We start from the raw sequence: 23,993 nt of genomic DNA, 5'->3' as shown, positions 1-23,993 counted from the left end.
TCCGTTTGTTTCTATTTGCGATCGCGCGCACTGGAGAGGCCTAGAAGGGTACACCGGCTCGCTGCCTTCAATGGCTTATCTGCGTGGGTGCTGTATAACTCGAGTAAAAATCAGAGAACGAGAAAAATAGACTGTTTCCAACGCAGCTGTACATTAGGCCTCGCGTCCCCGCTTCACATCACTTCGAGCGAACTCCATGCTTGCCGTGAAGATGTCACACGCAGTTCTCCTCGGAACAGCCAACGAGACACGAGCAGGCACCAGGTGACAAAGCTCCGAACGTTCGTCCAGACGACCGCACAGTCATCTTCAAGGCCGAGCGAGGAACGGCAGGTGTACTGAGGGAGTTTTGGCCTTTATACTCTTCAATATGCTCGATGAAATGCTGCGAATATAGAGATTAGCGGGTAACGGCAATGTAGTGGTGGAACGTCGAACGGATACGGCGAAATGGGAAAGCAACTTTCGTTCAACGTAACAATCTGCATTTAGTGGTGCCCACGCGGTCTCAGCAGTTAAACTTCTAATTAGGTCTACATCGATCGATAAATTCGGATGCAGCAGTTTAGGCGCTTCTTTTTGCCGCCCTAACCCTTTCTTCGCGCCCTGTTTGCAGTCTCTGTAGACGAGATCCTCTGCACGGTAGGCGGAAAGGCCGTCTTGTTCTACATGCACCCGCCTGACAGGATCTGCGACGCCGATTACTACACCAGTGTCGCGGTGATTAATGGCGCCATGTACGGCGTCGACAACCAAGAAAGCTGGGCGACGTTTCAGAGAGTAATGTATTGGCGCAGAAAGACTACCGGCGGCATCGGATTCGATATCCGGTAAGTGATTTATAGTTATCTCATTATGCGAAACATAGTAGTGCCGCTGAGAACTTCCGATTTTTATGAATTGGCAAACGGGAAACACCTGGCGCCGAAAAATATATAATTTGAGACGTGCGGAATGCACCGATAGTTTACTGTGTTTAGTCTGCGTAATGCGCAAGTTTAGACGAAACATTTGACCCAGCTACCTCGCTGATAAGGTTTCTGTTTCTAGCCACTACAAAAGCGACCAGGAAATCTAATCGCCTTCTTAGAGAAAATGGCTGAAGGCAAAGAAACCTGTAAGATAGGGTTTTCATAAGGGAGAGCCAGAGATGGCCTCAGGATGCCATGGTGGAGAACTCCGGATTCACAACATGGGCTTTCTCACCGGGTGCCAGAAAAATCATGGACAGGTGTTTTAGCATTTGGTCAGGAATATACGGTTGGATGACATGATTAATGAGCGAAAATTTGCGGTCGATACGCAACCGCAAATACAGAATGTTTGTTAGGTTCAGTTTTCAAAACAGCTGGTTGTTTTTGTGACAGGGTTGTTCACCAGAGGGCGAGCACCAGTACCTGCTTTGTTTCTCAAGAAAGGAAAATACAAAGAGATGCGATCTCAGCCCTGATTTAGCAACACTGTTTAGGAATTTGCCAACGATGGTTAGAACTCAGTCAGAAACATTTATGCTCTATAGAGTATTATTTCTGTTGCGCCAACATACCAGCCGTGGTTGCTCAGTGGCTATGGTGTTCGGCTGCTGAGCACGAGGTCGCGCGGTCGAATCCCGGTCACGGCGGACACATTTCGACGGGGGCCAACTGCGAAAGAACCCGTCTGCTTAGATTAAGGTGCACGTTAAATAACCCCACGTGGTCGAAATTTCCGGAGTCCTCCACTATGGCATGCCTCATAATCAGAAAGTGGTTTTGGCACGTAAAACCCTAAAATTTAATTTTAATTTCTTTTCGCCAAGATCTGCTATTTACTCGCGGACATCTTTTCGATATTTTCGCATTGGCAAAACATGCATTGCTCATCTCTAGACGCCAATGTTTTAGGAGGAATCGTTAGTTCGGGTGGTCATATCTAAAGACATGGAAATAGAGAAATCGTTCTTGTCACCCACTGCACATAATTTGAAAGTGTTCGATTTAGCCCATCGATTCTTTTAAAACAAAGCTTGTTGAAAATGGCAAACTTTCAGAAAACAAAACTGTCTAGTTTGCAACTATGTTCCTTACCAATTAAAAAGTTTTATCACACATCTGTAAATCTAATGGCGCATCTAAAGCCTACAAAATTTATATATAATCCATGGCTCCTAAGTGATTTTTTTAATAAAGAAGATAAAATATCGCAAATTTTCAGAAAACTGTTTGATGAAGTTTGCAGCTTTCTAACTGAGCAGTGAAAAAACGATATAAAAATTCCGCAAGTTCGCCTAATAGTACATCTAAAGCTGGCAAAATTGATATATTTTACATGTCTTTCATATAGACCACTAATTTGTGAGTAGAAATTCTGCAACACCCTTGTACACAATGTAACAAATTCACGTAAGGTATAAATTGACAAACCAATTTCGTGCACTTTGTATGTGCTGACGCATGCAGTTTCAGGAACTGCGAAATCTGTTCTAGGTGCCAAGCTACAAATTTGTAAACTTCGTGCTCCTACCTTTTCTTTTTCAGCCTTACCAATTTTTGAAAATTCTATTTAAAACGTACACGCCAGAAATCAAAATTCCGTTTCCATCAGTGACTAAGATGTAGTCATCTCTCAAATGTAACAAATTTGAGTATAAAATCGGCTCAGTGGTAATATCACAAAATCGTTTCTGCGTTTTACATGCATTTTAATAGGCGCCATTGGTGTTGAGGTCCGAGCTAACGCTTCCTCTTAATATTCATAGCTCAAGAAACCTGCAGCGGCTTAGCGAAACTCCGGCTAATGATACTTTTATCGGTAATGCACTATCTCATAATTTTCGCTTCGTTTACATCGATCGGTGTGGATGGCCGCATTCCTGGGTGAACTCAGCAACACAACGGAGTTCTTGGTGGCGAGGCCAACGAGATCAGCCGATTTCCGGCCGGATCTTTTATGTACTTCCGAGTGGCTTTAGGCGACATCTATTTATTCGCTGCATTTGACGGTGCTCTGCCATACAACACTACGCCTTTCTGACTATTTAGCTAGTTACTGTTAAGCTAGTTAAGCGTTATTCGCTGAGAGCGCCTTCGAGCTCGCAGTCCCCGGCAGCACGACCTACACCACCACCAGCCGTTACGAAATTCGACATTTGTGGCACTAAACGGACAGACGCAGCGCAGACATCGCGTGGTCGCAGTGCGGCGGTTTTGGGTGCTGGGCCGTTTGTTGGAGACGCCGCAAACAGGCAACTTTGTGAACGCCTCCACGAAAAGTGCGCAACACTGCACCACGTCCATTCGTTCGCAGGTACTGCACCCCGAATAGTGTGAATACAGCGACGGTAGAGAGCCTGAAAGATCACGCGAAGTCGCGCCACATCATACACTACGGCGTACTGGACGTCTTGGAAACATCGACGAATGTGAAGGCGCTATACGACAAGGCCAAGGCGCTTCTTGCGGTAAGTGCGTGGCGACGCCTATTTTCCGTGCCTGTCAACACGGGCCTCGCTCTCATCCGCAAAATGAGCGTTTCGACAGGCTTTGCTCGGATGAAGTGGTTTTGTTTGCCGGCGTTACGGAGATAGGTAATCCAGTGCACGGACAGCATAAAAGACGCGTGAACTGGATGACTACACAATACCTATACGTGTGCGTTTTCCCGCAGGAGCATTACCTCTCACAGAACTTGGTGCCATTGTTACTCGATGCTTGCGCACCCTCGTTCGTAACCAGCGCCCGGTTTTAACACGCGCACTATAAGTTTAACAGGAAAAGCTATATTGTCCGTTCTTGAACGCCTTTCCGAGCTTTTTTACAACAAGAAATGAAGATCGTCAAGAAAAACACGCGCTCGAGCATGGTACCTCGTGATCTAATGCCATTGATTTCTTCATATCAACCAAAAAAGCAAGAATAAGAAATATCTACACCTCTAAAAACTATAATTACTAATTGTATCTTTGTCTTGCCATTTTCGCTCTTTACCACTGACCCACACAATCATTTTGACTTTTCATCTTTTTCCTTTTCAATTGGATTTTCCAGCATTTGAAGGTTATACAAACGTCAATAAACGCCAACGAATCGAGAACATTAATTGCTCTCGGCATATACAATTATCGCGGCAATAACGCGATGGGCATCCTCAGCGATATGTTCAACGACGCCGCCAAGTAAGTATAAAATGGTTGAACACATAATTTCTCATCGTGTATTACAGCAAAGCTTTTCATCAAGGTAGAAGCACTTAAAAACTTTCTATGCATGTTTTTACAGTGTTTAAAAAAAACAAATCACTCACGGAGTTTGTACTGTGAGCAAGTGTGGGGAAGGTTAACGGCAGTGCATGGTCATATTGCGTAGGTTAACTAGAAGTTACAAAAAAATTGTAAATTTTCATTCTAGGCCCCTTTAGAGGCGTTATATGAAACCCTCACAAACTGTCCCCGCCCCTTTGGGAGGACCAATAACGCCCGAATTTTCATATTACCAGGAAATGAGGACGACTCCCTTACTACTGGTTGTCGAAAGTTTGAACTGCTTAGGCTAATATTGCGCAAAATATTATGTAAAATAATCACTCGACTTCTCCCAATTCCTCATGCATTATGAAAAAAAAGCTAACTTTTCGTGCACTTTTCATTGAACAATTCGCGATACCTTATTTGATTTCGCTGAAGAAACAAACATACGTAGTCATTGACGAACAATAAATTACGGTATGTAAACGTAGGTCAATTGCAAATTTTTTTGCAGAAGGTACCAAATTGAGGTTTTGCAGTTTGTCATGCTGCGCAATGTTTCTCATAGTCATAAAATTACATCGAAAGACATGAACTTCAGAGAAAATAAATGGAATATTTTGAGTAATGTGTGGCGGAACTATCACATTCATCGCCTCAATAAGAGCGTTGCAAATATTCATCAAACCCCCGTTGTTTCCCAACGTCATGCGTCAAACATGTTTTGCAGTTGGTCTATCCGCTGTGCTGTGTGAACTAAACGAGGAACCTTGTTTCTAATTAGCGAAATTAACGCCAGGAGGCGTTGAGTTCGCGGGTGTGCACACCACGGTACTTATGAAAAAACAGTGGCACATATGCCAACATTTATATGTGAAATGCCTCTCGTACACTTCACCTTGTACTTGCGCTGGAAATGTCATTATCACGTGCAAAGCGGTTTAGTAAAATGGGTTGGAAAGTATACGGCTGAATGTTTGCTGTTAGCGTCCGTATGCCGTCATGTAGTACCGCGCTCTGTACGAGCTGGAACTACGCGGAAGCGCGCGGCAAAGCGGTCGCGCGTACTGGCTCACAATGAGCACGATATTACCCATAGCTGCCCACATTCAGTGTTCCTTCGCAATAGTTTACGTTACACATCTTTTTTCATGTGGCCGGACAGACGCTTTGCGGATGCACCGAACATAAAATACTCGATGCTGTCATGTTTAACTTTCTCGTTGAGAAGTCTCGCATGGAGTCCACATTTCGTAGGCATGAAAAAGCATTCTGAAGAGACGAAAATTCTTAATCCGTTCTCAAACTAAGCTTTTTCTGTTTTCTAAGACGCAAGGAATCCCGTTTTCTCTGAGCAGAATTATTTGGCCCCTAAAGAGGTAAGGTGCACGCTACAGGTAATGTGCAGGTAAACTTCTAACTGTGTCGGTGAATTATGTATTTTTTTTACATACGGAAGTGTTCTGCAACGTTCTGACCCGGTTTCAACTAGCTGCTCAAAATTTAGCGCCCTGCCCGCATAACTATACAAACGCCACCGAGACGAAATATAACGAACATGAAACGAATGCTACGGCAAATACGTGCGTCAGCTTAAACGCATGCGGATAAAATGTGTCGTTTGTCAAACATTCACTGTTGCCTCTTCTCGTTATAGTTTCCGTTGGCCCATGCGAACTCCAGAGTTTACATTCTAAGAAAATAAGGCTCAGGCTACGGGTTATGCGTAGGTAAAGTACAAAGTGCGTAGCCTACTTGTGGGTTTTGCAATAAATTAAGCGCATAACTGCTCCGAAGCTTCGTAAAACAGTTTAACAACAGGCGCAAACTTTAGCCTGCTGCCATGGCATAACTGGAAATGCCAACCAATTTCATATTCGGCGCGCATGGGAGGCAAGTTTTGGCAATTGTATGTGAGTACTTAACTGCATGAGCAACAAATAGGGCATTTGTAAAACATTCCTTTTTAAAGGCTCTAAAGCGTTCTGGGGCCAATTTTAGTAGTTTCCCAATGTACCTGGCAAACACTTCATTACACAAAGTTCATATTTCATAAAAAAAACAAACGGGACGTTACGAGTAATGTTTATGGAACGTTCAAAACGTTCGAGGTAAATAACACCGGCTTAAAATACCGGACAGAAGCACTCCAAAGCGCGAGTGAACAAATTTTGCGAGTGGCAGAAAATGTACCCCGATGCTCTGGTAGAACTACCATCGCCGCTAACTTCAAATTTAGCGACCGTAGGGAGGGGGCCGGGGACAACGCCGTCGCAAATGCGTGTGCGAACTCATATTTATGCCGACCAAATACAGCATTTCTAATGTCAACAAGAGCAAAAGCGCGACATCACCACCCGCACGGCAGGGAGGTACAACGGAGGGTTCCATTAAAGTTGTCACACCGATCAATCGTAGCCGACAGGCGTGGGGTCACTTTGTTGCTTAAATTATAGTACCGCGAAACCTGGTAAGGGGACTGCCGTCCCCACAACCCTTACTATCTGACCGCGCCGTAAGCCCGGCTTCATGCGAAGCGCCGTTACCCGAGCCATCACGGCCGCAGCCGAAGCCTCGCAGGAAACCGAACCCACGACTTACAAGTGGTCCTAAGCGAACTCCATGACAAAGACCATTGCCTCGCTGAAAGCAACGCCTGAAGAGATCGTGACCGACGAAGCTATAATTCACCTGAGGCACTTGATTACCGCAAGAGGATCCGTCACGCCATCCACAGCATCCTTATTCCGGCGCCGTTTTTTGAATCCCCAACGACTGCAGCCAGCCCTTTTAGAGGACCGCACGCAGTATACGTCCAGTATGTCGACACGGTAATCAGGCGATCGCCATCGCAAACGCCAGGCCTACGACACCGCGCATACTAAAACCCAAGCTGCACACCGAGGCGAGGGTCCAGCGTCAGTTCATCCTGAACAACGAGCAGGCGATTGCCGAGACGAGGCCCCAGGTCACAAGCAGGACGGAGGACTAGTTCAAGCTGCCCAAAAAACGGAAGTGGAATAGAAAAATCTTGCAGACGTCGAGAGAGAAGCCACACGACAGTCCAATGACCTGCACAAGGCAGCTGGCATCCAGGCTCCCGACGGAATCCACAAGTAGAAAGACGGCCACTGCCACAAAACAACGTCTCCCGAACACAATGACCAGTCACGCGTAAGCCGCTGAGCCCCGAGCAAGGGGACTTTTGGTTGGCTGTTATATAACAGCCAACCAAACCGCCACTGCTCTTCCTCCTCACATGACCACGACAGCAGTGTGGATACCGATATCACCGGCTAAGCAGCTGTCGCAACCGCAGCTCAGGGTACAAGTTACCAGCAGCGTTGAGGCTTCTGAAGCGTTCTTCTTTGACCACAAAAGGGACATCAGCTGTTAAAAAAGTCGCTAAAAAGACCATCACGTGTGGCCCCTCCCCCAGTTCACGTCGGCACAGCGCGAGGGCTACTTCTTCTCCGAGAGGAAGATAACTTTCTGTTCAAGCATCACGCAACCTAACTACGTTCATGAACGTAGTTAGGTTGCGTGTTGGTTAAAGAGAAAATTTTCGGGTGATTGTGCTTTCTCCACGCACGCGCAGTGGTGTATTTCTGAGATGTACTTATATGTGGTCTTTGTGGAATAAAGATTAGTTGCAAGTCTGCGCCTGTCCTTGTGTGCTCTCTCTCTCTGTGCTCGTTTGTTTGCGCAGTTATGAAACCATTTGCTTAAACAGGGGACCTTGAGTATTGTAAGCGGTGCAAAGACATGTAAAGATTTTGAAATGTAGTGCGCTCCGAGAATCGGGGAGCCGTTCTTGTAAACCTTCACCATGTAAATTTGTACCTTTAGCTTGTTTTCTCATCGCTCAGACGTCGCTTTGGACCTGTCTTCCTCCCGGATTCTGGCACACCACCAGGCATAGAACCTTCGTGGCAGCTCGGACCCCAGACCTCACCTCACCATTCGTAACCCGCGCCAACAGCAGCCGCCATTTTCCTCGTGTTCCTTTTCTGTGCACCTCCTTTGGTCCATGCCTCCGGTAGAAGTTGTAGGGAAACAGTTTGAGATCCCTTCGCGCTGCTTTTCTCATTGTTTTCGCCAGCACGTTCAACTCCAAGGCCTGCCTTCTGCTGATTCTCTGTGGTTGACATTAGACTCTCTTGCCCACAATTTTTTTAAGGTAAGAAGTGGCCACAGGGACAGGACCACTGCGGGTAACGACCTTATGAGTGCCACGTTTGAGAACTCAGTGAACAATCAGGCGCCGATTATTCTTTATATTTGGGCTACCTCAGAAAGAGAGTGTCCGGCATCGCTGAATGACGAGATTGCGGCTCCATGTGATCCAGACCATGCCATCCACGGAAACATAAACAAACCAGCACAGAACACGGTCAAAAATACAGAAGATTGAACAAATGTTTGACGAGACGACCCCGAGGAGTGCAAAAAAATAACGCAGGTATAATCATTGACCACATGTCTGATAGAACTTACGGTGCACGCTGTACCGCACACAGCGTGCATGTTCGACGCGAAAGGGCTGGCGAGGAAACAGCGTCACCTGAAGCTAACTGACAAAAGGTTACTGCGTGCCAGCAAGCGATGAGTCAATAATGTTGCGTTTATTCACAATGTACATTATGACAACAGCATTAAAAACCAAATTCTGTGGTTTTACGCGACATAGTGGTTTGATTATGAGGCACGCCGTAGTGAAGAGCTCCAGTCTAACTTGGTCCACCCGAGTTTCTGGAACGTGCATCTAATGCACGGTACACGGGCGATTTAACAGCGGAGCCGTTCTTCGCCGAGCCTTCGCCGTCGGATGTCCGGTGTCACGCAGGGGGGCAGGGGCAGAGCGCGTGCCGGGAGATGGGGAAGAGAGGGGTACAGGAGCAGGTGTTTCGCCGGCACGCGCCCTTTCGCCCCACGGAGTCCGTTCGGCGCGAGCGGCGGAGGAAGCTCGCAAGAGAGCAGCAACTCAGGTGTAGCGCAAATGCTGAGCTTCGAGAGCGATAAGCGCAAGCAAAACGCCCGCGGAGGGAAGCCACTACCGCAGCAGAGGATGGAGAATACCCCCCACCCCCCTCCTTTGAAGAGGAGGCAACGCAAGCCAAGCGTCGGCAAAAGCAAGCTAACCCCCAACTTCGACATTAGTAGGCCGAGCAGAGACGTCGACCCGGAGAGATTCCTCCCACGGAATGTGCCGATGGACGGTTCAAGAGAGACTTCCTCGACCGTGAGTGCGGCCACAGCTGCAAGGCGTGTGATACACTATGGTTCGGTCCCAACCTCACGCAACTGAAGAGTGTGCGCAATCCGTAACCGAAGCTCGAGCCTGGCAAAACGACGACAAGCAGACAAAATACTATCACGTGGAGTGGCGTATGAAGAACACAGTAGTAATAGTGTGAAAGACGAAGCTAACTTTTATAGTGCGAACCTGTGCCCACAATAAGAGGCTACAATTAAAGAACGGCGACAACGGCGAACACTGTCGGCGATCGTCAAAATCTGATCAGAGAGTCAAGCGCGTCGGCTTTTATAGATCAGTCGTCGAATGTTCCAGAGTAGTCGCTGGGACCCGCGTGCCTTCCACAAAGTTCTACGCCAGTCGCGTCGCACACGCATGCAATCAGGTTGCACAAGGTTCGGCGACAACAGACAGCGGATAGAAGCATCGATAACAATCTAGAAACTTCCGATACATGTAGACGCGTCCTGTGCTGAGCGATAACATTTCTTAGACGGTAATACCGCTCACCCGTAAAAGATAAATGAGTTCACGTGTCAATACTTTCGTGAAAATCGCGCAAAACATGAGTTCAAACTTCAGAAAACGACCACCAGTATTGCTGTTCTGACAGCTCTCACGGGGTGGAACTGGTTTTACTTTTTATTCCCATTTCACCCCCATCGAAATGCGGCTGCGGCGACGGAGCATCGATCCCGCAAGCTCGGGCTTGATTGATAGTGCAACGCAATGCACACTAAGCCACCATGCCGGATACGCTAAACAACGCTGCTGTAGTGCACTGTATATCGATGTAGTTTTGATAATTGTTTATAACTCGCAGGAGGAAGAACACAAAGCACTGCCAGGCACTTTACGGTTTGTGGGTGCGAAATACTTTGACGGCGATGCCGCAAATACAGAACTGGTGAATATTATGCGCCCAACATTTTCTGCCTAATCGTGCGAAAATTATTCACACTGAACGCATGTGCTATAGTACCGCACATACAACGAGTTTTGTGCGAACAAATTTAACCGCAACGTCTTTTACATCAAGGAAAGGAAATGAAAAACAGCTGCGCGTTTGTCGCGAACATCGCAAATTTCTGTATAGTGTTAAGCACAACCATATGAAAACTCTGATTCGCTATCTACTCAGAACCAGTTCATACATTCCTCATACTTAACACAGGCTCCATTGTCTGCTTACGCAGACGAGCTCTATACAGACTGTGTGCGCAAGCCTATTTCCATCGACAGAGTTACAGTTGAGAGCTTTGTGACCGCAAAGATCAACAAGACGCATATGTGTATTCAATAAAATTGTGTGCTGGTAAAGACACCTTCACTAAATACAGGAGAGAATCAACATAAAATAGCAGCTTTAGGCGTTTCGGTGACCCCTAACAACCTCAACTGATCGATGCGGTATATCATGCACATCTTCTCGTTTCGGCAATGGCGTGCAAAGGAATGGAGACGGGACATTGCCCTAAATAGGAAAATTAGCCTATCTCGACATCCATGCGCCTCGGCGTGTTGTCGGAAGTGCTTCGGATTTTGAGTGCAGCCAGCCACCGCTGACTGTTTAAGCCTCGAACGGCTCCTCACCAGGTTTTGTTAACGCCTTAAGACAAGTCCCCTAAGTGTAAGTTGCGCGCTGACGTTCATTTCCGGATTTACTTACGGACACGAACGCGCTGCGCCGCTCAGTGCGAAGTTTCTTACGGAGCCTATGCATTGACTCCCAGCTATTCTACTTCTACCTCCGGTATTACTGAACCCTTAAAATGAAAATGTTTCCGGAATAAAGATTCCTGCTTCGGAGTGTCCGACGGTAATATCGAACAAGCATGTGAGAAGTCTTCTACACAGAGACCATGTCCTTTCGTACCACAACGTCACATTATGGCTTGAGAAAGATGAGGTTGAATGATTCGTCCAGTCGGGGAATCATCTGAGTAATTGAACATGCGCGTAGGCAGACCAGCACATCTCTGTCCAGTTCGCATTCTTATCTGCATAGGTGCTGTTTGCTTTAATGCCAGGAGACAGGCAGAGTAAGACATGATTGAAAATGGCTAGCTCAGAAAGCAACGTACGTGTTCGCCATCAGCTCTTTTGATGTCGCGGACTTAGCTCTAGGGAAAAAAAAGCTTATCATTTCCTCAATTTTTCTGGTGGAAACGAACGCAAGAATACAATGAATGCATTGACGTCCACGACGAAAGATGACGCACCAGCACCTTGCGGTGGGCGAGTGAAATTCGAAAAACAAATTTCTGCCCGTCGTTTCCATCCTATTCCTAACGGATTGTTTATAACCGAACAAATGAAAACTGTTCTTAAAGAATTCCCGCGCGATTTTAAAACTGCTTTGGTTTCACTCTTTAGTGCACGGTTCTTACCAAACGTCGAATGCCCGTGAATTCATATAAATGAACAGCGTAATTAGGCGGCTCAATTGCAGGGGGACATTGGGACTGTGAAGCAACAGGGACGAGCTGGCAAAAAAAAATTACAAAAGTACGCCAAAGGCAAGATAGCTGGCGCGAATCGGTAAGCAATTTGTTTTTCGCAAGATATTTTTTGGTCGTTGTTTATTTTTACTTTCGTTTTAAACTTTTCATCGCACTAAAACGATATGACAGCATTCGCATGTTACAGGACCTTCGAAGCAAGGACTTTTGTTTAAGATTTCATTCGCGGACTTTCCCCCCGTCTTAAGTCCTTTAGGAGTGTACATCCGTTGAAGCGTATGTTTTGACAGGAAGTGAAACAGTGTTTAATCAAGAACATCTCGGGCCGAATGCAAAGTTGTGAGAAGCGTACTTCGGCAGGAATGAACCGTTCGTTGCCAGGGCTGTTGCCTGACCAACCAGTTGCTGCCTCAGTGAAGCACTGGAACCGTTGTAGAGACTTTGACTCCAGCCTAGTACGTCCCGTACTGGGCTGGAGTCAAAGTCTCTACAAGGGCTCCTCTGAACTTTGAACTTTCGATACATATGCGTGCACCAGCTGCTATGCTAGCGAGCAATGCTTGTGTGCCTATATTTGCTGAGCATGGTGCATCCCTCGCTGCAGCAACCACGTGGCGGACACGGTCATCGCCTACAGCTCTGTGGGCTGGATCGAGCGAGAGAGCGAGTGCGTCAGCCACCCGCCATCTGTATTCCAAAGAAGCGACCTAAAAGGCGAGGCTGCGAAAAAGGCTGGCCGGGCACCTGATATCGTAAGTAAACATGCGTCGTTGAAAGCGTGGAGGGCAGAAATGCTCCTGCATTACCGCACCACACTTCGGCACATGGCGCTGCACTACGCGTATCATTTGAGACGCACACTTCGCTAAAATAACAGTAAAATAACAAACCAAGGTTTAGAACTGCTACATTTGCATCAATCCAACGCGAGAGGGCCGTGTCAAAAACACGAGGATGCCCAAGCACTTCTTATCAGTTGTGAATGCGAAAGCATTAACGTCCAATTACACGCCGCCGAGCGGTCCTTCGAGTTGTGAACTACTTCCGGGCAAGGGAGCGCGTTGGCACGCTTGGACTGTTTTGCTTTGTCCTTAAGCCAGGAATACATGGAGCGTTTTTGAGCCGATTTTCGGCTCACGGCGCCGATTTGACGCCCGGCTAGAATTTGACGCGGCGCGCACGCGTCTGACGCTACCGGAAGTGCCTGTCGGAGTCACTTCCGTCTGTTTTCGGCGGGAGCGGCCAGCCGTCTCAGTCGCACAAGGTCGCCAGACGAAACATTTCCGGCCAACTCTCTCCGCTGAACATACACAAAAATATCGATACAATAATAAACATACCTGGTAATGTGCATAGACATATTAGTGGGCTATTTATTGAATAATTTATTAATTATAACACAAGCAAACAACATATAAGCATTGTTCGTTCATTTAGTGGCAGCCAAAACATTTTTGCCTTGTCTGGCCACACTGCGGCGGCATTCACCGCTCGTACGCCTCATGTAGCCTGGCCGGCGTCCCACCAGCGCGTTTCTTTTGTTTTTTTGGCGCGCGATAATCGCGGGAGAAAAACACCCCATGTAGCCCCCGCTTTACCGAGGCGCAGGAATAACGCAGGCGAAAACTTGCGTTGTCAGGGAACGTGCGGATAACACAAGTTTTCGTGATCGAGAGCAAGTGATTGGGCGTCGCGCCGGTGCCCTCTCCCGTCACACAACACCTGGCGTGCCACTGCCGCGGCATGGGATCCCTTTCGCCCAATCCGCTCCGTCGAGGCGCGCTCGTGCCATGGCGTCTCAGCCAATGGGAATTTGGGTGCCGCTTCGCTGCTACAGACGCCGGACATCGGTGTTTTCGCTTAATGAGCCATACGACGTTTTGCGCATGAAAACTCGGCGAGCCAGCGTGGCGTTACTCGCGTCTGACGGGGCTGGACAAAGGCAGCACGACGTTCTGAGCGGAGACATCGACGCGTTCGAGCAGGGTTTCTGCTTCCCATAGCGGTGTGCACCTGATCTGTTTCACGCCCCTCGTCACATGGATGAGATTTCACTGCACAGCTCTTGTATTCGCCCTGTCCCTGTACCATTCCCACTGCCGACGCGGCACGTAAGAGAGCTGAAGTCTCGTTAGACCCGCGCGGGTCACATTGCTTGCTGATCCGACCTGTCTGTGTTTAATGGGTCGGGCTCGGTCAACCTACACCGTGCAGTCGAGCTGGCTCAGCTTGACTCGATCCTACGGCGACGCAACCCGATTGCGTTTCTTCGAACCGCCGACTCGATCCGCCTCTGACGAATTCATGTAAACACTCTGTGTGTTATGGTATGCTGCATTGCTGCGATTGCGAGACAGACATTCATACTATGGGGGTATGATAGGTACATAGGCTATAGAAAGAAACGCGAGAACTATACAAAAAATATGAGGAGCCCATGACAGGTGCCCTCTTCTTGGTCATCGTAAGACACGCCTGCCGTATACAAAGAAGGTGTTCGCTCGCCGCCGTCGTGGCTACACTGTTGCTTGTCTTTTTGAACATAAATTCGCCAAATAAAGTGTTCAGTGAGTAGCTGACTGGCTTAATAGTGTGATTCTTCAGTATTAGGAGGACAGTATATCCTCTGTCTCTTCATTGGAACTCTTGTCTTCTTGTCAGAGCCGAGAAGTCTCTGACAAGAAGTCTCTGCATTCATTTCTTGGTCTCATGCGATACTGCGCTAAACTGATCCCGCAGTACGCTGAATTGGTAGAACCGCTAACTGCTAAAGCAAGGACAACCGTTTGTCTGGGATCAGCATTCTGAATGTAGCTTCCAGACAATTAAGGAAGTGGTTGCATGCGCATTCGGCTCTTACGCCAAAAATGTTCAGACGTACACGGACCGTCGTCGCGCAACAAAATGTCCTCAATTTCGCCCAGGAGATCTTGTCCGAGTACGTAATTCGACAACGTCCGGTCCTAAACACTGTGGTCCTTTTATGATTTACCGTAGAGTAGGTCGCAATACTTTCAAGCTTGAAAATGGCAAATGTTATAATTCCTCCGAACTTGTGAAATGCCCTGCATGACACCTCAACTGAAAGGCGTCATTCGAGTGACTACCCATTTCTTGATGATTGTTTCCCACCTTTTCTTCCAGCTACTACTGATATAAGGGATACCTTACATTTCTTGCAGCGTAAACGTGCAGTACGCACACCATCACTACGGTGATGATGTCACACAGATGCTCGCATTTTCTACTTCTGGTGATGATGTCACACATATGCTCGCATTGTCTACTACTACTGCTCGTTGAGCTCTTTATTATTTGTGATCTGCACGTGCAATTGTGCATCTCGTCCTTATCTTTCCAAGACGAGTACTTTTCAGAGCTGTAGTGCGATCGCGTTCATTTTCAGTCTGCATGTTGTGTGTTTCTCTTAAAATGGGCAAGCCAAAGATGTCCGCTTAAAGAAAGTGTGTGATAGGTACATGCACCTGAATTTTCTACTGTATAAAGATGTCATCACCAAAACGCGCGTGTTACAGTGCTAACATGCGTTCTTCTTTAACTCAGGACTCGCTTTGTTGCGGTTAGAGGGAGTGGCGCATTTTTCTCTCAAGGGCGATGTGATGTAATATCCTGTGTCGGCTTCCAGTTTCGGTTTCGAATCGGTTACGTCAGGGCGCCACTCAGCGCCAAACGCTCTAAGTACACCTGCTGCGTTTCCCCTTGCTAGAATAAAATCATTCTTTGTCTGGTCCCCAACTTGAGCAGTCCGGTTCTTCTTCGCGGCACTGCGAGCCCCGGCCGTTCAGGCCTTATGCCGTAGGTCCCGCATCCGGTCGATCCGTCGAAGCTACTACAAGTATACCTCCTCGTTTATTAGTAGATTAGCTAACTTGCTGTAATTTTCTGTTGAGACCACTCCTGACGTCGCTACTGTTGGCGGGCTCATGTACTGCTCAAGGCGTGATCCAGAGGAGGATGCGGCAAGCGAAGTGTCGAACCAAACCGCAGCCCAAAAGGCGGCGACACCGAGCACAAGGCTACGAAACGACCGCCGGACCCGTTTAAGGGGCCATTCGGCGAGAACATGCGTTATCACTTGTTTGAAACATTCCATGGGCAATGCGTGTCCGTCAAGCTTATCACAATCAGTTGGGCGATGGCATTTGCAAGTAAGTTGTGGACGGCTGTCGAAGAGGCGAAGCGCCTATTTGAACTGATCGATACAAGAGAGAGAACACAGGACTCATAGAACCAAACAGAAGTAACCGTCGCATGCCACTGGTTACCCGTCGCCATTGGCAAAATATTAAAGAAGTGTAAAGAGGAGCACTCCAGTAGCTGCACGAATTGCACGAACATGCACGAATTTTCACACGACTTTTCTTCGATCACACTCTAGGGGGAGACCAAGGTTTCAGTGTCGCTTACGGACCACGTGACCTTCTGACGGTGATAAGGAATAGGTCAGCATAGCGTAAACCGGATTTCCACAATACACACAAAGAAAGGTCGCAACACGCGACATTATTAGCAAGCGCATCGTCGAAAATGCGGTAGAAGTGTTCGGCGAGAACTTCGGTCTGCAGGTTGCATGCTGCGGTGTGGTAGGGTGGACAGCACTGCGATCGGTGAGAAACGCGGTAAAAACTTCCGAAAGGAAGCCACGTCCTCTGTCACTAAGTTTTCAAGGGCGGCAAAAAAATGAAACATTTTAAAATAAAAAAGCAACCTACGGGGTCCGTTCTGAAAGTAGTAGGACGGGCTTTTTCCTTGGCGAACGGGCGGACAAGGGGCGGTCTGCGCACGCAGGATCGGTGAACGGGGATGTTGAGAACGCTGGCAAAAATCGGCAGTCGGCTCTCGGCCGTTGAAGAGAGAAGGTCGCTTGTACTCTGAACCCCCGTCGAAACGCCTCGTCACGGAGAATCATGGAGCGTTCACTGGATCAGCGATACGCGATCAAATTTTGTGTAAAGCATGGTAAAATGGGCAAATCTCGTTGGATGTACCTGGGTTGGGCAATATTTGTGAAACTCCACAACTTTCCTAGTGACGCCTGAACGTTTCAAGCTATATTTAAAAAGTAAATATTTTATCTCCGCTAATTACTAAAAGAAGACGAGCACAAATATGGTAGTGTATGTTCAGATAAACGCCGCTAACATCCACGCATGTCTGTTCTGAAGAACACAGTTCTTTTTCAAAATCTTGGTCCAAGTTCGCTGGGACGCGCTGTGTATATATATATATATATATTTAGATATTGGCAGGTCGCTATGTGCCATTAAAAGAACCGCCTCCTGCACTCTTTGCTTAGCGATTTTTATTTCTGCATTCTGCGCCCAGAAAAGTATTGCGAAGCTCATGGCGAGAGACAAGCCATTCCCTGACGACGTCAAGTTGGGACTCTCCTTCGAGATGGCCACCCTCGTCTACACCTTAAAGAACGCAACAAAAGGTCGCCACGCAGCTTTGGTCAACGCTGTGTGCAAAGCCTTCTATATCAGCAGCTTCGACGTCGCGGTAAGCTTTTCCTATTCTTTTTCGCGACCACAAGGTCACGTTGTGAACACGTTACTTGTAAATTCCGAAAGCGCTTTGCAATTGCCTCAAGCGGGGCTTTCGTTGCACCTGCGGAACAGGTAGGCAATGCATGTAGGCAACAGGAGTCGTGTAATTATGCGATCAAAATTGGGTTTCACGTCAAGAGAGGAGACAGAAAAATGTCGAGGACGACCACAATGTCGCCACATAACGCGCTCACAAGAACGAAATTCTTAGGCCGAGTTGTAATACTTCACGGTAAAAGTGTGCATACGCTTAAATGTGAATAAGGGTGCGTGTTGGTTTTGAAATCGCACCTTCGCACCAAAGAAGGGTGTTCTTGCTCCTATGCTGGAGCCCGTGAGACCAAATGAGGCGACGTGAATAAATGAGGGATCGAGTAATAGCATTGTTTTACACAGCCATTCATTTTTAAGAGAATGTGTCGGTGACGTAGCGTGTCATACGAGGTGCTTTGTTGAGTGATATTTTAAAGCTTTAGCATGTACACCTAAACAACTTGCAGTTTACGGTTTAGCGGTTTACCTAAAGGTAACCTCCCACCGCTGGAGGCTTCGGACCTCAGTGTTTGTTAATTTCTACGTAGTATTTCTTTCTTCCAGCGTTGAAGTTCGCTACACATGACGCCGGAAAGATTAGTAGGTACGTCTAGCACTAGACAAATAAGTACATAAATGGATAAATGCGGCGTGCAGCAGCTAGAAGGTTGAGGGTGCAGAGGAGCGAACGGATCCCCCTATTGGATCTACGTATGAAGTTATGAAGGATCTACGCATGCAGCTGCAAATGGACAAGGGCTCCCGTGCTGAGCCGCTTCTATTTCCTGCAGTGATACGCTTTAACCGCTCGCCTCCTAGACTCTCTGAAGGGGTACGAAGAACAAGCGCTCCTTAGTCTTGCTTCCTCATATAATCTCTTTCTTTCTTTCTTGCGCTAGCTTTTCTTACAGAGATATGCTATTCCGCTCTTCTTATTTTCCAGCCTTGCCTAGGAAACATCAGGAAAAACCGAGAACGAGTATATCCAGGGGTCGACGTGGGTCAATCACACGGCGATCCAAGGCAGGCCATCCTCTTCGAGAGCAGTGATACGCTCGTCTACAAGGTCAGTCCTTGCACACCTAGAGCGCGCACCCCGAATACATTTCTGCACACGTGGCGACACACTCGGTGGTCCGTTGGTTGTTCATACTGCGCCCCTCTTCCTCCTTTACACAGGTGGTCGAACATTCGCGCAAACATCACCTGTTGCGTTAATAGAACGACACCACGTGACTGGCATTCGTGACCCTATCGACCAGTCAGAAATTTCACATCACAAAGCCACCAACGCCGCCTTCTCTGCGACACGAGCTCCTTAAGGCTATCCGGTTCAAAATTCGAAGGCTCGACCGATCTTCCCATCGGGCGACAACCTTCACTGATGTTCGAAGCACTATTGCGGTGTGCGTGTCAGCGATGTAATGTAGCTTCCACGATAGCTCTGAAGTGACAACGCGGTCATTTTACCTTAATTAGGCATCTAGTGAAGCACCTGTGAGGCACATACACGACCGAGTGCGGGAACAGCTACATCCGAGGATCGACCTGTAATGACTCCTGTACAGCGGTGAAGTTTCTAAACAAATCCACAAATCGCCATCAGAGCGAATGTGTGGGTCCCTCTGACGGCGTCCCCTGTCGTGGTCTTGTATATTTTAGGTGTGTCTGTGCCACTACGCTTCGAAGTCGTCTTTTATAACCGCATCAAACACAAGAGCAAGTGTTTGCTTGCGTTCATCTAAATCCCCGTCCTTCGTCATTCAGTTTGTGCGCAACAACTATTCATTATGAGTTGCTACCAGCTCGCCGATACCGGTGCACTTTTTAATAATTTACCGTCGCTCTGCAATCAGCTAGCCTGCTCCGTAGAGAAAACGTAAAGGAAACCTACACGGAAGGGCGTTGTTCCCGGGTTCCCTTTGCTTGCCAGGGTAAATTTTTCTTCCGCGAGAAACCTTCTTTTTTAAAGCCCACGCGGTGTACTTCGCAACGTTTTGCCGCCCTTTGCTCGACCACTTTTTTTTTTGTACAGAAATAGTCCGGGAAGCACCTTGTCAGGACAGTGTGGAAACCTGTCCGACACATATGCCAACTAACGGGTTCGCATATCAAACATGCAAATGACTGAGACGCGCGCAAGCTATGCTCTAGCAGTGAGCTTCATCCGTAGAAAAACGCTTTTACGATTACACGCGCAGCTCAAGAAGATGGCCGACAAGTCCACCTTCCTGCGGCATGGTCTGTCGCTGCTGCTGCTCAACGTCGACCTCCAGGATTTCAGGACGGGCGAGGATAACCTGTGTAAAGCGTACAACGAAAGAGACCGAGACAAGCCGCACACTCGAATCATAACAGTTAGGTATGAGCTCGGGCTGCCCCATAACTTCGATCGTCGCTAAAGCCGAACCGAGACAGCTTGGGGAAGAGTGGTCATCGGACTGCGGAGTGGTGTGTGACAAGGGTAGTGACAAGGTTGTGACCAGGTTGTTAGTGACAAGGAGCGCTAGTGACAAGGTTGTGCCTTGGCCTTGACCCCGTGTGTGCTGGCATAAAGTGCGACACCCACCTGGATGACTGCGTTTGCTTATTGGTCGTCCCATTGCGTAGTTGAACAATATTAGCTTGCCTCTTACTCGTGTGTTTAGCGTTGTTCTAAGCAGGACCTGCAAACCGACAGCTTGATTGCAAGCAGCCACGGTTTTTTAAAAATGGACAGGCTAATGAGCCGCCGAAGATAAACTGCAGAGTGTCACGAATTTTCTAATGCGCGACTGCTCCCTAATTAATCTGTAAAACGCGCACGAAATAGTAAAAAAAAACAGCCCACGCATCAGAAATACAAGTTTGCGCTATTCATCAACGGTGCACGGTGGCCGTGAGGAATGGATGTGACATGAGTAATGCAAAATGCATGTATTTATAGATTTAACAAAAGCTTTTGACACCGTTAAGCACAAAATTCTAATACATAAACTTGAACCTTACAGCATAACTGGCCCACCACTTCAGTTTATTTCTAGCAACCTAACCAATCGTACTCAAGTTGTTCAGATTGTCGTACGGCAAACTCTGATCTGCTAAGAACATATATCAAGGCGCTCGTCAGGCTCGACCCTTGGCCCGCTGCTATTTCTACTATTTATTAACGACCGACCTAATGTTCTGAGCACTACCGACTGTACATTATATGCAGATTGAGACGAGACTATTTTTACTTGGGCTAATAATGTCGACGAGCTACAGCGAACTGTTACGTTGATCTGCATAACCTAACTTCCTGTTGTCGAAAGAACATGTTGTGCATCAATCCGCTAAATACGGTTCTTATGGTTTTATCTTACCCTCCCGACCCTAATTTCTAAATCTCTGTCTGTATGTCTTTACAACAACTTAATGCCAATATCTCATAGCGCAATGCTTCTTGGCGTTTTTTTAGAGAGGCAATTGAAATTCAATCTTCATGCGCAGTCACTTGTACGTAAAATTTCTTTCTGAATATGCGCCATAATGAAAATCCGCTCATAATTTCAGCCGCGCATTATCCATTGCCTTTATCGGACACACATTCACAGCCATTTATCTTGCTGCGTATCAGCCCGGGGTAACACATATTTCGCACACCTCAGCCAACTTCAAAGCGCCTGCAGAATCAGGCGCTTCGTCTCACACCTTTCAACCATTTTCTATCAATGCAACGCCGCTTTTTTGCAGTTTACACATTCATCTTCTTCATCAGTTCTTTCAGTTTAAGTTAACAATCGTGACGTATAAGCCATATCGTAATATTGCACATATAGGTGCCTTTGTCTTTGAAACTTTTGCAAACACTATCATTACTAGGTTCTCCGAACTCGATAATCGTCTTTTACCTAAAGTACGCACAAACTATGGTAAGTTCACTACCACAATTGCGCGAATCAATCTGTGAAATTCTATTCCACGTGCGTATAAATCATCACCCACAGCATATATTCAAGAACCAAGTTAAGAAATATTTTATGCAACAACTCTCTTCATCTTAACAACTGACTTTTGTGATCGTAATAATAATTCGCTTAGCTATCATACTACATCTTATATTACTACTATTTTTATTGGTCTGTAAACTAGCATTACTTGTTTATTGCAAAAGTTTTCTTTGCAGTTTCTAGTCATAATAAACAGCTTTATACGCTCTTGTTTTTCGCACGGTTCCTTTTTTTTTTAATTGTCAGCAAAGTCACTGTAACCAATGCCTGATCTATATCATGTTTTTTTTTCTTTCATTTTACTCATGTATGGAAGTCCCCCTGACAGTTTCTAACTTCGGGCTCCCTGTGTAGTACTAATATTGTGCACAATTCTTTGTATACAAATTCTTTGACATTGTTGATGAATAAACTTGAACTTGAAAAAAAAAAATAATATGGTGACCGTAATGATACAACATATTATTTATTTGTTTGAGTAGAATAATATTTGATGATTTTCCTGAACCATCATGTCACTTCAGAGAAGTGCACTAGAAGGTGGATACGGGTCGTTTTATGTTGTCGTTAACAGAACATATATTTTCAATCACCAGCGGCACGTAGTACACTTATGATTTTCTTGAGCCAGATTATTCACAGGTGCAGATAATATTTTGCACGATATATGAGGAGGAATATCTGAATAACCAAAAGAAGTGTTGCTAATTAAATCTTAATTTAGTTGTACCACGGCACATATCGAATTTACGAATCGTAGACGGTAACTTCGAAACTCGCATGCACTTGGAACAAATTTTGAGGGTGACAGCAGCTTCAAGATATCCCCTCCCCATTTTTACGAACAATTGCGCTGTTAATTTTCGAGCTGTAATGCATGAAACAGCGTTTTGTTAACAAAATAGTGAAACAATAGCGCATTTTTTACCACTTGTTTAAAAGCGCTTTTCTCAAAAGTGGGGCTGTCTCAAATTTCGTACCAAGTGAAAGTGCCTCGTGAGATCACTGGTTCCTATCCGTATATTGTTATATGCGCACTAAGTATACTTGCTCAAGTAGAATATTGAAGGCTCTTAATTAGCGTACTATTGATTTACACTTTGTGTTAGATTAGGCTAGGTTAAGCTAGGTCACGTTCGCGCAATATGGCTCAAAGAATAAATTTTACTATATGCCACACGGTATTTTGACAAGAAGGGAACATGTTAACTTTACGAAAAAACAGCCTGTACATTGCTGGAGACAGCTCTGTCACCGTCTTTCTCAGGCATATGGCTACGTCTAATCAGCTTCCTAGCGAATTCCTGCGTGAAAGTATTTAGGCGTTGAGCAAAACGTAATACAACGATCCTAATGTGCCTAGTCACGTAACGCTTATGAAGGCTGAATTCGTATTATACGCGAAATAAAAGGGTGTATGATCTCGTGCTGCATCGTTTCCAACCGCCAATGAAATGGTCGCCTTAGCCTTTAGCTCAAGCAGTCTTACACAAGGTATGTGAAATTGTTGGCAGGCGCAGCCGCATGCATGGCGACTTGCATAGAGAAAGCTTAGGGTTGTGAGGACCGCAGAACCAATGAACGCGATCTCGTGAACTCGTAAAAGCAGCACTCGGTCTTATCTGCAAGAAAACCGCAGCCACGGCGTTTATTGCTCGTTTCGAAGAGCCCAACGGTTCTTCGGGTTGTGTTATAGCTAGCGATATCGGTTGCATCCGCCATAGATACATAACTTTTTCCACGCCGGATGTATTGGGTGTAGTCGTCTAACATCACTAATCAGGGTTGATTGCCTGGCCTTTTAGATCAGCAAACGCAAGTGAAACTACAAGGCTTCTGAAGCCTGCACGAGAGCGCGGCCAATCACAAAGGGTGCACTTAGGAATCTAGAAAAATAGTTCTGACATTTTCGTGCGTTTCCGAACATGAGTGAGCGTTTCAACGCAGTCGGCCCTCGTTGTTTTCGCCTTCGCGAGACCGCAATAGATGGTAGAATTTTCCGAAAAGGCCTAATTACCAGTTGGCGGGAAAGGACACGCATTTAAACCTTTTTTTTTGTAGATTACTTGAAGTAGTATTACAACAACGATATCACAATAGCGTCGTCGTTGGTCAAGGGACCACGGTTCTCAACAGGGTCATCGCCGCTGACAAAATCCTCAAGAGAGACGTCGCCCAGGACACCGTGCCACTAGACATGGACTGTTCTTCGATGAAATAAAAACGGTTAACAATTTTATACGGCGCCGTATGGAATCGAACCCGTTTGATGTGTAACACTGGCAGAACATGTAGTCATACACGTACCACGCACGCACTTCGCGGCGGCGCTAGGTGGCGCAGCATTCCTAGAGGGATAAGCGAAAGAGTAGCCCGGCTGCATACGCGCTTGGTAGATAGATGCAGACCTTGGGACTTGGTGGCACATGCCCACTCTGGGGCTTTGACCGAGAATAAGGTAGGCTGAAGTAAAATGTC

The 23,993-nt window shown here is 46.7% G+C and overlaps 1 protein-coding gene across 6 annotated transcripts in view; it reads left to right on the top strand.

The window, feature by feature from the left end:
• The window catches only part of LOC139049969 (cell surface glycoprotein 1-like), a 52,038-nt gene extending 31,920 nt beyond the window's left edge, over positions 1–20,118 (top strand). For 5 of the 6 annotated variants that reach the window (XM_070525913.1, XM_070525912.1, XM_070525915.1 and 2 more), the window contains 7 exons: positions 617–830; positions 3,286–3,439; positions 4,026–4,153; positions 12,546–12,693; positions 17,288–17,464; positions 18,488–18,610; positions 19,746–20,118. In XM_070525913.1, the coding sequence (XP_070382014.1) occupies positions 617–830; positions 3,286–3,439; positions 4,026–4,153; positions 12,546–12,693; positions 17,288–17,464; positions 18,488–18,610; positions 19,746–19,946 (1,145 nt within the window). In that variant the 3' untranslated portion in view covers positions 19,947–20,118. The remainder of the gene's footprint in view (positions 1–616; positions 831–3,285; positions 3,440–4,025; positions 4,154–12,545; positions 12,694–17,287; positions 17,465–18,487; positions 18,611–19,745) is intronic. The other variant, XM_070525914.1, reaches the window with a different exon arrangement.
• The last annotated feature ends 3,875 nt before the right edge of the window (positions 20,119–23,993 follow it).

This window comes from Dermacentor albipictus, chromosome 9 (genome assembly GCF_038994185.2).
Source record: "Dermacentor albipictus isolate Rhodes 1998 colony chromosome 9, USDA_Dalb.pri_finalv2, whole genome shotgun sequence".
Classification (NCBI taxonomy): domain Eukaryota; kingdom Metazoa; phylum Arthropoda; class Arachnida; order Ixodida; family Ixodidae; genus Dermacentor; species Dermacentor albipictus.
This window is presented reverse-complemented; position numbering and strand designations above follow the sequence as displayed.